General features: G+C 35.4%; 1 protein-coding gene across 5 annotated transcripts in view; it reads left to right on the top strand.

The window, feature by feature from the left end:
• The window catches only part of DLG1 (discs large MAGUK scaffold protein 1), a 97,103-nt gene that overhangs the window by 13,652 nt on the left and 67,476 nt on the right, over window positions 1-15,975 (top strand). For all 5 annotated transcript variants that reach the window (XM_032171968.2, XM_058427073.1, XM_032171966.2 and 2 more), the window contains exons 3-4: window positions 1,716-1,836; window positions 5,489-5,645. In XM_032171968.2, the coding sequence (XP_032027859.1) occupies window positions 1,716-1,836; window positions 5,489-5,645 (278 nt within the window). The remainder of the gene's footprint in view (window positions 1-1,715; window positions 1,837-5,488; window positions 5,646-15,975) is intronic.

Below are 15,975 nucleotides of genomic sequence, written 5' to 3'. Positions count from 1 at the left end.
AAATTTTTCCTATGCTTGGGTCATAAGGGACTTCTAGGAGCTTTATTATTTTGCCTTTCACATTTAGGTCCGATCCATTTTGATCTAATTTTTGCATGTAATGAGAGATTTTTTAATATGCAGATATATAATTGATCCAGCACCATTTATTGAAAGACCGTTTCTGCCACTGAATTGCATTGGTGCTTTTCTTTTAAGTGACCACATATGTATGAACCTATTTCTAGGCTCTTCTGTTTCATTGAACTATTTACCTTTGTGCCACCTGCAGTCTCTTAATTATCATAATTTTATAAGAAATGTTGATGTAAAGTAAATCTTAATTTTGTTTCTGTTCAAGATTATGTTGGGTCTTTAAATTTCCTTTTTAATTTTAGGATCAAAAACATTACGGATCAGTTTAGGAAGAATTAAGTTGAGTTTCTTAATCAGTCCATTAATATGAGTATCTCTTCTTTTATTGAAGTCCTTCTTAACATTCTCTCTGCAGTGTTGTATAGTAGAGGTTTTATATGTTAGATTTAGTCCTAGGTATTTGATGTTTTTCATGCTATTATAAATGTACTACTTTTTAAATGTTTCTAATTTTAACTGATATATAGGAAATATCTGTTTTGTATATTAATTGCTTAGTCAACAATCTTGCTAAATTCGTTAATGTTAGGTTTTATAGATCTTTCAGATTGTCTACGTGTATAACCATGTCATCTGTGAACAATGAATTTTACCTCCTTCTTTCCTATCTTTATACTGTTCATTTTCTTTTTTCTTGTCTGATGCATTGGTAAGACCTCCAGTTCAGTGTTGGACAGAAATGGTGATAATAGAGATCACTGTCTTGTTCACAAACTGGGGGAAACAGTATTTCACCATTGTATATGGTGTTACCAGCAGGTCTTCTGTAGCTACCCTTTTTGTATTAAGAAAGTTAACCTTTATTCCTGGTTTATGGGGAGTTTTTATCTTGTAGGTATTGAATTTCATCCAATTACTTATTGAGAAGATTTTTCTCTCTTATGATGGTATGATCCCGGCTCACTGCAGCCTCCACCTCCCAGGTTCAAGTGGTTCTCCCACCTCAGCCTCCCGAGTAAGTGGGATTACAGGCTACGCCACCACGTCTGGCTAATTTTTGTATTTTTTTGGTAGAGATGGGATTTCACCATGTTGGCCAGGCTGGTCTCGAACTCCTGACCTCAGGTGATCCGCCTCCCTCGGCCTCCCAAAGTGCTGGGATTACAGGCGTGAGCCACTACGCCTGGACGACGGTTTTTGCTTATTTTTCGTTTTTGCTTTTTACCAGGTTTTTATTCTTCTATGGGTGAATTTAAAAGAAAAGATGTAAATTAGGTTGACAGATCTGAGCTAGTATAAGGACATAATCTTTTTGCACTTATTGGAAAGCCTCTGATTTTTATTATTCACCATCAAATTTGGACTGTATATAATTCTTTAAAATAGTAATCTGGGTGTGGTGGCTTATGCCTGTAATCCCAGCACTTTGGGAGGCTGAGGTGGGAGTATCACTTCAGGACAGGAATTTGAGACTAACCTGGGCAACATAATGTCCAGTTTTTTGGCTGATGAATAAATCTTCTCTACCAAATTCTGATATACAAAGGAGTGAATATAAATTACACATTAATCACTCATAAATGGAATACTGATTGCCTTGTTTCGTTTTTGAAGTATTTTTCACTTTCTTTATTTTGAAGCTTCTTCTCAGCCTGTTGATAACCATGTTAGCCCATCTTCCTTCTTGGGCCAGACACCAGCATCACCAGCCAGATACTCACCAGTTTCTAAAGCAGTACTTGGAGATGATGAAATTACAAGGTAAGGAAGTTAACATTTATCCTTCTTACATAAAATCAACTATTAAATTGAATTTTAATCAGCCATGTAAGATAGCCACAATTTTTAGGACTAAAAAATTTTATTGACAGTTAATGAGCTTAAAGGTTAATTTTTTCCTTAGGAGGATTCATTGAAGAGCCTGAAATATATACGTTTTATTTTTACAAATACTGCTCCTTTTTTAAAATTAATACTGCTTTTCTTTGAGGCTTGGTAAATTGTCCTTAGGAATTAGCTTAGTAAAACTAAGTTAAGAAAATTCTTATGTATATTTTAAAGTAACATTTTATATGTTCCTTATCTAATATATACCATAAAAATATGGTAGTTACTTGATTTGTGTTCAGAATTCAGTAAGTGGTGGTTTGGTTTGGTTTTAGCAGCAGGGTCTTACTCTGTTGCCCAGGTTGGAGTGCAGTGGTATGAACTAAATCACTGCATCCTCGAACTCATAGACTCAAGCTATCCTCCCATATCTGCCTCCCTAGGTACTAAGATTACAGGCGTGAGCCCCTTTGCCTGGCTGGTGGGTGGGTTGGTTGGTTTGTTCGTTTGTTTGTTTGCTATATATCCTTGATATTCTGACACACAAAATTTACTTTCATCTAAAATTACTAACTGGACTGAAATTTATAGATTAACTGTCTTCTTAATCCCAAAGAATTCTAATGAGGTAGAAAAAAATTGTTGAAAAAGCATTGTAGATCTTTTTCATATTATTCAATATAGTAATAAGACACTGTAGAGTTTGCTTTATAATTTGTACACGTCTTTTATATTATAGATTCAGCTTAAACTGTGTACCAAGTAATGTCTGTTCTTAACGTTTCCTGATTACATTATTGTTAGCATTATTATTATTTTTTACTTCTCAGACTCCTGATTCTAGGCAGTGATCTTAAGGACAGATAGGAGTGTTTGTCTCTTTTCTTTTCTTTCATAAAGAATTAGCAGTGTTGGAAACTTAATAGGTTATCAGTAATTGTGTTTGGGATGAAAATTAGCAGAAAGAATAGTGTTTTTACTTGTTTGTGGTAGGAATATCCAAGGCTGCTAGTCTTCAGTGCTTCTAGAATGACCTTTCATTGCCGTTTATTTTTATTACTTTCTAATAGTGCCTATTTAAGGCGGTAAAGAGGGAAACTATAATAGTGAATGGCTTATCTAGTCTTTAATCTCTTTGCATATTTTACAAACTAAAAAAAAGTTATATTTGCACCTTGATTACTGTTTCTCATGCTTCTTCACTTGAATCTCGTCTAGAATATTGCATTGGACTTTGAGGTATTAACCACTCCCTTTTGATAATCACACTACTTTGTAATAATGAAGTATAAAATCTTTCCAACATTACAAGTTCTTCACAATTTGACCTTAAGCAGTCTTTCAGATGTTACCAATAACAAAAAAGTAAAAAAAAAAAAAAAAAAAATCACAACATACCTACATTTTGGTTCTAAAGTTTATTTTTTTAACAGCTTTATTGAGATATGATTCAACATATCATAAATTTCACCTGTTTAAAGTATACAATTTATGGTATATTACATCAGTTTTTAAAAATTGTGGCAAAATAATATATAACAAAATTTGACATTTTAACTGTTTTTAAGTGTACAATTTAGTAGTGTTAATTGCATTCACAATTTTGTGAACCCATCACTATTTCCAAAACCTTTTCATTACTTCAGACAAACTCTGTGACCATTAAGCAGTAATTCTCCCTTCCAGGAGGGAAGGCTGTCTTCCCAGCCCCTGATAACCTTTAATCTACTTTTTGTCTCTGTGAATTTGCCTATTCTGGATAGTTTATATAAGTGGAACCATATAATATTTGTCCTTTTGTGACTGGCCTATTTCACTTACGTTGTCAAGATACACTCATTTGTTAGCATGTATCAGAATTTCATTTGTTTTTATGACAATACTGTTCTATTATACATATATGCCACATTTTGTTTATTCATCTAATGATGGGCACTTGAGTTATTTTCACCTTTTGGTTATTGTGAGCAATTCTGTAATAAACACTGACATGCAAGTATCTGTCCAAATCACTGCTTTCAGTTACTTGGGGTATATACACCTAAGGGTGGAACTGCTGGGTCATATGGTAATTCTATGTTAGCTTTTTGAGGAACCACCAAACTGTTTTTCGTAGTGCCTGCACTGTTTTATATTCTCATCAGTAAAGTATGAGTTGCAATTTCTTTACATCCTCATCAACACTTGTTACTTTTTGTTTTGTGGCTTTTTTAATAGCCATCCTAGTAGAACTGAAGTATCTCATTATTTTTATATCTCTTTCCCTAGTGACTGATGATGTTGAGCACCTTTTCATGTGCTTACATTATTTGAAAATCAGAGTGTATTTTCCCCTGGAAATACTGTTGAATTTCAGCTGAGTATTTTTTAATCAAGTATAATTTCCTAATATAAAATTCTAATTCATACATATTTTAAAGCATAATAGGTGGCTCACGCTTGTAATCCCAGCACTTTGGGAGGCCGAGGCGGGTGGATCACGAGGTCAGGAGATCGAGACCACAGTGAAACCCCATCTCTACTAAAAATACAAAAAATTAGCCAGGCGAGGTGGCGGGCGCCTGTAGTCCCAGCTACTCGGAGAGGCTGAGGCAGGAGAATGGCGTGAACCCGGGAGGTGGAGCTTGCAGTGAGCCGAGATTGTGCCACTGCACTCCAGCCTGGGCGACAGAGCGAGACTCCGTCTCAAAAAAAAAAAAAAAAAAAAAAAAGCATAATAGGAACAGTAAACCTGGAATTCACCATCTAATATAGGAAATAAAACATCACCATATGATAAAACCTACCTGTGCCCCTGCAGATAGGTTGTAATTATTTCATATAAAAAGCCTGAAGATGGGCAATTCCAAGGTTGGTATAGCAACCTAAGGCCTATGGTGTCTTTGGTATACTCTTGGTTTCACCTTCCTGATTATAATATGTCCAAACCAGTAAAGGGATTGTATTATTCAGTTGTGTGGGGTTTTGTTTGTTTTGTTTTGTTTGTTTGAGGAAAGGAAGGTAGCAAAGATGCTTTGTCCTTGATAAGGTTTGTCTGTCTCTAGAAAATGACAATAAAATTTCCCTTCATTTACCAGAGGTTAGAATGGGGTTATACTCTAACCTTAGCAAAGGGGCACGGGATTGCAATAACTCGTTTAGGTTGGTTATGGTTCATCCCTTTGAGACTGGAGAAAGGGCCTACCTTCTCTAAGACAAAAGGATAGCTGCCTTTTAAACATCTAAGTAGGGGCAGTGATTGCTTTGAAGGCAATGAAGTGTGTGCAACATCAGCTTTTCATGAGCATGTGTATTTCCTGACAAGCTCTTATAATATTTTTAAATTTCCACGTTTTTTTTTTTCTGTTTTGGTTTCATTTCTGTTTTATATAACACATGTTTTTTGCTTTTATATAAAATTAGATTTTTTCCTTTGATTCATAGGCTTAGAATCTCTTTATCCCATAGTTTTAGAAAAACCATTTATATTTTATCTAGCTTTCTTTGTAGTTTGATAACATAAAAATTATCAGTAGGTAGTTCTCACTGATAGAATGTCAGGTTTTATATAAAATTTCCAAGATACTCAATTGTTTTTAATTTTTAGGGAACCTAGAAAAGTTGTTCTTCATCGTGGCTCAACGGGCCTTGGTTTCAACATTGTAGGAGGAGAAGATGGAGAAGGAATATTTATTTCCTTTATCTTAGCCGGAGGACCTGCTGATCTAAGTGGAGAGCTCAGAAAAGGAGATCGTATTATATCGGTAAGACATGTTAGTCAAGATCACATTTTTATTATTTTCACTGGACCTATTTTTAAAGCAAGGTCTTCTGTTTTTTTATATCCTAAAGTAATGGGGATATCTTGGTTATCTTCTTATCATTTTACAGCTTAATTGTAGAATTGTAGTATCAGAGAACATATTGTATAATAGGTTTTCTTTTTATATTTGACTCTTCTAAGGGGTCAGTTTTTATAAATGTGCTTGAAGAAATTATGTGTTCTCTATTTATTGACTGGAAAGTTTGCTATGTGTCTGTTAACTCAAGCTTGTTACTTGTGTACTTCTTTATACTTTAGTCTGTTACCTTCTTGATCTGTCTTCTTGAGCTGTTGAGGTTTTTAAAGCTATCAAATACGATTTTTTCAAAGCTACCCAAACATGGGTTCAACAGTTGGCCCTCATAGCATTAGCTTTTTTTAGTATGTCTTTTGAAATTGTGTTATTAGGTACACATAGTTTTATAATTGTTATTATGTACTGAACATCTTGATTGATAATAGTGGTTTTGCCCTAGAATCTATATTTTCTGATATTAATGTGGCTGATTTTTTTTTTGGCTTGATATTTGTGTCATCTTTTCTCCTCTTCTTACTTTCAATTTGTGTGCTTATGTTGTTACCCATACACAATTTTTGTCTAAAACTTACCTATAGTTCTACTGTGACACACAGACTTTGGGAAACTTTAATTCTAATCATGCCATTTCTGGTACTTTACTTCTGTTTCATGTTTATACCCATAAATTGTAATTTTTATTTTTGTTTATTAAAAGTTAATCCACAGGTCATACAATTTTTGTTTACCATCCCATCTTGTATCTTCCTTCTTCTGTGTTTCTCAGTGGACCACTAACAGCATTTGGATTGTACAGTTATTTGTTGTATAGGACTGTCTTGCTCTTCATAGAAAATTTCCTTTTTTTTTTTTTTTTTTTTTTTTGCCTTGAGACGGAGTCTTGCTCTGTCGCCCTGGCTGGAGTGCAGTGGCGCCATCTCGGCTCACTGCAAGCTCCGCCTCCCAGGTTCATGCCATTCTTCTGCCTCAGCTTCCCTAGTAGCTGGGACTACAGGCGCCCTCCACCACGCCTGGCTAATTTTTTTGTATTTTTAGTAGAGACAAGGTTTTACTGTGTTAGCCAGGATGGTCTCGATCTCCTGACCAAGTGATCCCCCCACCTCGGCCTCCCAAAGTGCTGGGACTACAGGCGTGAGCCACTGCACCCAGCTGAAAATTTCTCATTTTTAAAAGCTTTCATATACATGCTACATGCTAGTAAAACTCCCTAGTCATTGTAAAAAGCAAAAATGCCCTTCAAATATCTAAATGCACCTTAGTGTGCAAGCCCTTGATTTGTGCTTTCAGCAATGGTTCCTTAATCGTAAATATTCTAGACTTTATCTGCAAGTATCTTTATTTTATTTCACTTTAAAAGTTAGTTCAATCTAGAATTACAGGTTGATAGCTGTTACCTCTCAGTATTTTGAAGATACTGTTTTATGTTGTCTGGTGTGTTGTTTCTATTTAATGAAAAAAGTCTACTCTGTCTTGTTCGTAGGTGATCTGTGGGGGTTTGCTGGCTGCTTGTAAGAAGCTTTGTCTTTGATGTGCTGCAGTTTCACTAAAATGTGAAACTTTGTCTATGTCTAGCATATTATTTATTGTGTTTGGGATTCATTATGCTTACTGAATCAGAGGAGTCGTGCCTTTCATCAATTCTGGAGACTTAGCCATTGTCTTTTCAAATTTTGCCTTTCCCATGTTGTGTGTACTCTGTCCCTAAACTCCTATGAGTGGATGTTAATCTGTTTTTCATGTCTTTTAACCCCAATTTCATATTTACAACTCTGTCTCCTTGTAATTCAAGTTTATAAATTTTCTTTTATTTTTTCTTTCTTTTATTTTTTAAGAGACAGGGCTTCAGTGCATTGCCTAGGCTGGAGTACAGTGGCTATTCACAGGCACAATCATAGAGCACTATTACAGCCTCAAACTTTTGGGCTCAAACGATATTCCTGCCTGAGCCTCCCAAGAAGCTGAAACTATAGCAGCTTAAATTTTCTTACCTATATCTAATCTGAAACTACATCTTATCTGTATCTTACATATAACTGTATCTTAACTATATCTTATCTATATCTAATCTGAAACTATAGCAGCTTAAATTTTCTTATCTCTATGTAATCTTAAAAGCTACGATTTTAAGATACAGAAATTGTCAGCTTGGTTCAAAAAAGCAAGACCAAACTATATACTGTTTATCAGAAATTTACTTTATAAAGGCTCATGGGTTGTAAGTAAAAGAGTGAAAGAAGGTACACCGTGCAAATAGCATACTAAAGCTACTGTCTTAATATGAGACAAAATAGAATTTAAGACAAATAATGTTATTGTACATAGATTTCATAATTATAAAAGCAGCGAGAAAGATAAAAGTGTCATTTCATCAAGAAGACATACATAGTAATACTTTCAGAATACCTGAAGTATAAATTATCAGAACTAAGGAAGGAAATGGACAAATCTGCGGTCACATTTGGAGATTTAAATGGCCTCTTCTTTAATTGATAGAGCAAGTAGGCACAAGGAAAAGAAGAAGAATCTCATTTCTTCATGTTGTATAGAAAAATTAACTTGAAATGGACCATAGAACTAAACTTCTAAAAGAAAACATACAAGAAAATCATAGTAAATACAGATTAGACAAATTTCTTAAATAGTGCCAGAGGGCCACCAAGTCAGTTCAGTAGAGAAGGGAAAATCTTTTTAACAAATGGTGCTATAATACCTAGATATCTGTGTATAAAATTATAACCCTAAACCAGTATTACTCCAGACATAAAATTTAATTCTAGATGGATTATAGATCTAAATATAAAACTCAGAACCATAATCTTCCTAGAAGAACATATCTGAGACTATGTTTGCAGGCCTAGAGTAGGTAACAGTTCCTTGGACAAAATGCATAAAACACTAACCATAAAGAAGATGACATTAAGAAACCAAATACGTTGGGTGACGTGACTCTTACTTATAATCTCAGTAACTCAGGAGGCTGAGGCAGGTGGATGGCCTGAGGCCAGGCGTTTGAGACCAGCCTGATCAATATTGCAAGACCCCATCTTTAAAAAAACAAATTTTTTTTTAATTAGCCAGACATAGTGGGCACTTGTAGTCCCAGCTACTTGGGAGGCTAAGGCAGGAGGATCACTTGAGCTTAGGTGTTTGAAGCTACAGTGAGTGAGGTTTGATCCCACCACTGCACTCCAGCCTGGGCAACAGAGCAAGACCCTGTCTCAAAAAAAAAAGAAAGAAAAAAACCAAATAGGCAAGCCACACAGTGGTAAAAAACATTCTCAGCACATACATGACATACTACTTGTATCCAGAATATATAAGTATCTCCTACAAATCAACAATAAAAAGATGAGTAACCCAATTAAAAATGCACCAAAGACTTGAGCAGATACATCACAAAAGATACGTGAATGGCCGGTAAGCACATGAAAAGGTGCTTAACATTAGGCATCAGAGAAGTGCACAAACCACAATGAATGAAGAGGTTTGTAGGGATTTGGATAAGAGTGATGTAATTGTTCTATAATTTGATTGTGGGTGGCTGCACGAAATTCACATTTGCCAAAACTTAACTATACACTAAAAAAGATTGATTATGCCTAGATAAAAATAGGTATTCTTGAAGTCGTAATGAAATACTATATCCCACTTAGTTGAACAACAAAAGAAAAAAAATAACAGCATTCATCGATGAGGATGTGGAGCAGCTGCAACCCTCATTCACTACTAGTGGACGTGTGAAGTGGTATACCACTACAAGAACTTTTGGGAAGGTTTTTCAGAAGTTAAACTAATACATCTAATCTTATTACCCAGGTTTTACCCAGGACAAATGGAAGCATACATCAAAAAAAACACTTTAACAGCCTTTTTCATAATAATCTAGATCTTGAAATGACCCAAGTTTCCATCAACAGGAAAATTGCTAAATTGTGGTATGTTTACACAATATAATACTACTCAGCAATTAAAAGGAGCAACTACTGAAACACAAAACGAGTATGTTGAGCAAAACAGATAACAAAAATACATACTGTATAATTCCAGTTACATGATAGTCATGAGCAGGTGACACTGACTTGTGGTGCTCTAAGTCAGAAAGTGGTTGCCAGTGATTGGGACTGACTATCGAAGTGCACAGTTGAACATCAATGGAAAAGATACATGTCTGGTTTGGGGTATTGGTTTCATGATTTATACAGTGAGCAAAATCCTTTCAGCTGAGCTGTTCAAATTTCTACATTTCATTGTAAAATATACTGTAATTTAAGTTACAGTATGATAAGGAAAAGTTAGTGGTAGGGAATGGACTTAAAAGATTCATATTGTTGAACATATTACCTAGTTATTTAGGGAAATAAAATTAGCTTAGAGCCTCACTTCACACTTTGTGTCAAAATAAATTTTCGTTTAGCCTAGAGTTCAGTAATAGACGTTTTTAAATTGTCCATTTGGAACCACTTTAGATAGGTCATTGACACAGTGCTAAAGTGTGTGAGACCAACCAACTCAACCTAGTTCACCCAGAACATTCATGGTTTTAGAACTGAATGCCCCATGTCTGGAAACTCTTTGGTCTTGATTCTAAAACTGGAAGTCTCAGCTAGTCCAGGGAAGTAGCTCACCCTAATGCGAGTGCAGTTAAATACAGAATTATGTTTAGCAATATGCATCAGTAACCTTAAAATTTTAATGCTTACTGAACTTCTCTAGGGAAATGCCCTAAAAGCACTAGGGAATAGTAGACCGATCAAAAAACTTAAAAGGAAAATTGGAGGAGTGAATTCTTCATAAGGCCTTTGAAAACCTCCGTGTATCCTTGGAACCAGAAGGCCACACACATGTTCAGGGCTGTACGCATGCTCAGGAAAGACTAGAAAAGGCCTTAAACTCTCACCTCTACCTGATCATGAGCCTCTGTGCAAGCGATTTAAGGCAGTTGTTAACTGCTTATCTGAGTGTTAAAGGTGGGCCCCAAAATGCACATATAGCCCTTGGAAAAGAGTGGAAGATTTATAAGTTTCAGGTATTTAAGGAAGTATCTATTCAGTCATTAACCACTAAGCTAACCAGACAGAGACTTCAGTGGCCACACACAACAAAGAATACAGACTTTATAACATTAAGACAGCAGTGACAAGCCTAGATAAGAGGACGGTTCTGCTGTCCAGAGTTGCCGTATTATATTTATTTTAAATGCCTATTTTTCATCATAAAATTTTGAGGCAAGCGGAAAGAAAAATATGGCCCATATACAGGAGAAAAACGCAATCAATGGATATTGTTCCTAGGGAAGGTCAGACATTGAACATGCTAGACAAAGACATTAAACCAGGTATTTTAAATATATTCAAGGAATAAAAGAAAACCATCCTATAGACTGAAATGGAAGTAAAGGAACAGTATCTCACCAAGTAAAAAATATCAGTAGTTATAAATTGTATGTAAGAACCAAATAGAAATTCTGGAGTTGAAAAGTACAGTAACTTAAATGAAAAATTCTCTAGACAAGGTCAACAGCAGATTTGAGCTGGCAGAAGAAAGAATCAGCAAACTTGAAGATGGGTCAATTGAGATTTTGATGCTGAAGAACTGAACAATAACAAAAAAAGAAAGAATGAAGAAAAATTAACAGCTTCAGAGACCTATGGGATACTATCAAATTTACCACCATAATGGGAGTATGTGAAAGATGGGAAAGAGAGAAAAAGGAAGAAAGAATATTTGAATACTCGCCCAAAAACTTCTAAAACTTGATTAAAACCATTAATCCAAGAACCTCAGTGAACTCCAAGTTGAATTAATTTAAAGAAATCTACAGCATAAACACATTACAATCAAACTGTCTAAAGCCGAAGGCAGAATATTGAAAGTAGCAAAAAGAAATGACTCACCACGTGTAAGGGATCCTCAATGAGGTTAATAGCTGATTCCTCATCAGAAACCGTGGAGGTCAGAAAGCAGTGAAATAACATATTCAAAATTCTGAAAAGAAAAAAACTTTGTTGACTAGAACTCTATATCCAGCAAAACTATCTTTTGAAAATGAAGAAATCAGGACATTGCCAGATAAACAAAAGCTGAAGGAGTTCCATCTCTCAAAAACCTGCCCTATAGGAAATAATAAAGAGAATCCTTCAGACTAAAATGAAAGGAAACTAGAGAGTAACTCAAATCCACATGAAGAAATAAAGAGCCTAAGTAAAGGCAACTACTCAGGTAAATATAAAACAACATAAGGGTATTGTTTTATATGCAACTCTTTTTTTCTCCAACCTGATTTTAAAAACAACTGAATAAAGCAATAATTACAAATTTGATGTACACACATTGTATAAACGTAAAATTAATATGACAACACCACAAGGGGGGTAAAGAAACTAGGTTCTTATAGAATGTTTGTTTGTTTACTTATTTATTTTTAGGGGTAGCATCTCACTGTGTCACCCAGGCTGGAGTGCAGTAGCACAGTCATAGCTCACTGCAGCCTCAAACTTACTCACTGAGGCAATCCTCCTGCCCCAGCCACCCGAGTAGCTGGGCTGCAGGTATGCACCACTACACCTGGCTAAATTTTTTTCTTTATTTTTTCTGAGACAGGGGTCTCACTGTGTTGCCCAGCCAGCCCTCAAAGTGTTGTACTCAAGTGATGCTCCTGCTTCAGTCCTTTTGCCTGAGCCACCTGAGTCACTGGGATTACAGTCGAGAACCACCACATCTGGCTTTAAATTTTTACTTGTAATCCAAGATAACCACTAAGAAAATGACTAACAAATATATGTAGTAAAATTAATGACATGGGAATTAAAATGGTACACTAGGAAATATCTATTTAATACAAAAATAATGCAGTAATTGAGGAATAGAGAAAGAAAAGACATAGAATAGCCAAATTAAGTAAATTCTACATTATCAGTAATTATATTAAATATAAATGGATTAAGCACTCCAGTTAAAAGGCCAAAGATATTGATAGATTAGGTTAGAAAACAATCCAACTATACAGGGTCTACAAGAGAGACACTTTAGACTCAAAGACACAAAAAGGTTGAAAGTAAATGGGTGGAGAAGATGCATTACACAAAAAGTAACCAAAAGACACCTACCTACTGGGGCTGTACTAATACGACTAATATCAAAGGACACTTGAAGAAAAACATTATTACTAAAGGCAAAAGACATTTATAATATATCATTATATAGTCATAGATGATATATATTTTATAGTTATATACTCTAATTACCAATACATTTCTAGGAAGACATAAACTATTAAAACTAACTCAAGAAGAAATAGAAAATTTTAATAGATTTAAAACAAGTAAGGAAATTGAATTAGTAATCAAAAACTAACAAAACACAGAAATCCCAGGACCAGATGGCTGCACTGGTACATTCTGCCACACATTTAAAGAATTAACACCAATCATTCACAAACTCTTCCCCAAAAAGGAATAAGCATTAGGAGTGCTTTCCAGCTCATTCTATGTGGCCAGTATTATCCTTATACCAAACCAAAGACATCACAAGAAGAAAAAATTACAAACCAATATCCCATATGAATATAGATGTAAAAATCAACAAAATAAGCTGGATCCAACAACATGAACAAGGATGATGTACCATAACCAAATGGAATTTATCCAAGGAATGCATGGTTAGTTCAACATAGAAAAACCAATCAAAGTAAGACACCATCTTAATAAAGGACATAAAGCACATGATATCTCAGTAGACACAGAAAAAGCAATTGTCATAAACCGACAGCTTTTCATGATAAGAACACCGAATAGACTAGGAATAAAAGGGAACTTCAGCCTGATAAAGGGTATCTCTGGAAACCCTATAGCTGACATCATACTAAATGGTGAGAGACTGAAAGCTTTCCTTCTAAAATCAAGAACAAGACAACGGTATCTGCTCTTCCTACTTCGATTCAACATTGTCCTGGAGGTTCTAGAAATTAGGCAAGATTTAAAAAAAAAAAAAAAAAGGCTACCAGAATAAAAAGCAAGAAAACTATTTCTGTTTGCAGATGACATAATCTTGTATAGAAAAAATCTTAAGAAATACAACAACAGACCGTCAAGCTAATAAACGAGTTCAGTAAATTTGCAGGATAGACAAGACATTCATTTACAATAGTATCAAAAAATAAAATAAGTATAAATTTAAGGACGTGGATCAACAAAAGTGGTATATCCTTTGTTTTTGTTTTTTGTTTGTTTGTTTTGTTTTTTTGAGACAGAGTCTTGCTCTGTCGCCCAGGCTGGAGTGCAGTGGCACAATCTCTGCTCACTGCAAGCTCCGCCTCCCAGCTTCACGCCATTCTCCTGCCTCAGCCTCCCAAGTAGCTGGGGACTATAGGTGCCCGCCAGCACGCCCAGCTAATTTTTTTGTGTTTTTAGTAGAGACAGGGTTTCACCGTGTTAGCCAAGATGGTCTCGATCTCCTGACCTCGTGATCAGCCTGCCTTGGCCTCCCAAAGTGCTGGGATTACAGGCATGAGCCGCCGCGCCCGGCCAGTATATCCATTTTTAATGGATTTTAGTGGCGCATTATTTAGCCGTAATAAGGAATGAAGTACTGATACATGCTCCAAGGATGAACCTGGAAAATAAGTGAAAGAAGCCAAGTGCAGATGGCTACATATTATATATCCCGTTTATTTGAAATATACAGAATAGGTATATACACAGTATGGTCAGAAAGTAGATTCGTAGTTGCCAGGGGTGGAGAGGAGACACAGGAGTGACTGTCAGTGGATATAGAGTTTCTTTTTGGGGTGATGAAAATATTTTGGAATTAGGTGGTAATGATGCTTGAACAGCTTTGCGAATATACTAAAAACCACTAAACTATATGCTTTAAAAATGTGAATTCTATGGTATGCGAATTATTTCTCCATTTTTAAAAATGTTGGTGTAAAAGAAAAAAGTGATTCTAAGGCTATTTATACAAATATATCTCTCAGTACTGGAATTTCTTCTAAAATATCCTTAATAATGTATCTTCAATTGAAATGTTCAGTGATAGTCTGGAAAGTCTTTAATATGTAGTTTCGTTCAACAAATTATGCTCTTAAAAGAGTTTGGTGCACAGAAATAATTCATTAACATTTTTAATCTTTTCTACAATAATCTGTGAAAATCTCTTTCTTTATATTTCTTGCCTGATTTTTTCTCCCAGGAATTAGGAGGATTTTCTTTACGCACTAAGTAGAACTGTTTATACATTGTATTGAGTTTTATACGGCCATCATCAGCTGGAGATATTGTCTAATAACCGCATAGTTACATTTGTTTATATTAGGGATTTTAGATCTTGGTTTTCATTGAGGCGGGTGGAGGGGGGGTGGTGGTGGTGGTGGTGGTGGTTTGAGACAGAGTGTCTCTCTGCATCACCCAGGCTGAAGTGCAGTGGTGTGATCTCAGCTCACTGTAACTTCTGCCTCCCAGGTTCAAGTGATTCTCATGCCTCAGCCTCCTTAGTAGCTGGGACTACAGGCACACACCACCACGCCCAGCTAATTTTTCTATTTTTAGTAGAGACAGGTGTTTGCCATGTTGGCCAGGCTGTTCTGAAACTCCTGGCCTCAAGTGAACCACCCACCTCAGCTTCCCAAAGTGCTGGGATAACAGGTGTGAGCCACCACACCCAGCCTCAAGGGGTATGTATTTAAATTTAGTTGCATAATGGTTTCTTTTTAGACAATATTAAACATCAGATCTTTGTATGGTTAAAATGTTCTTTATGTAAATTTATGATCCCAAGAATTTCTGGGCTCATAGTCAAATTTTTTTAAAGTGATATGTGATCTTTAACAGATTTTATATTAGTTCTCAACAAAACAAGTTTTTATGTAAAAATTGCATGATGATCGTTCCTTTCCAAAATTTTTCAGTGAAGGTCCTGAACATTGCCGTATTCTATTCATTGTTGCTTCTTAATTTTTTTAATTCGGTATTTAAAGTTTGTTACATTCAAGTATAATGTTTCCATGAATGTCCTCTTAAGTTTGTCTTATTGTGGAAAAGAAACAATCTCAAGATAATGTACCTTGCACTATATATGTATATATGCACGCAAAGTATTGGTAACCTTTCAGAAATAAGAATTAAGTTGCCTCTTCTTCTGGAGTAGGATTGTGCCTACTGGTAGAATTGGATAATTATTTCACCTAAGGAAGGGCTCTTTATTCAAAAAATAACTCCTGGTTCATTTAATTAACATT

This window comes from Hylobates moloch, unplaced genomic scaffold (genome assembly GCF_009828535.3).
Source record: "Hylobates moloch isolate HMO894 unplaced genomic scaffold, HMol_V3 SCAFFOLD_13, whole genome shotgun sequence".
NCBI classification, from domain to species: domain Eukaryota; kingdom Metazoa; phylum Chordata; class Mammalia; order Primates; family Hylobatidae; genus Hylobates; species Hylobates moloch.
The sequence above is the reverse complement of the archived record's forward strand: the minus strand, read 5'-3'. Positions and strand labels throughout refer to the sequence as shown.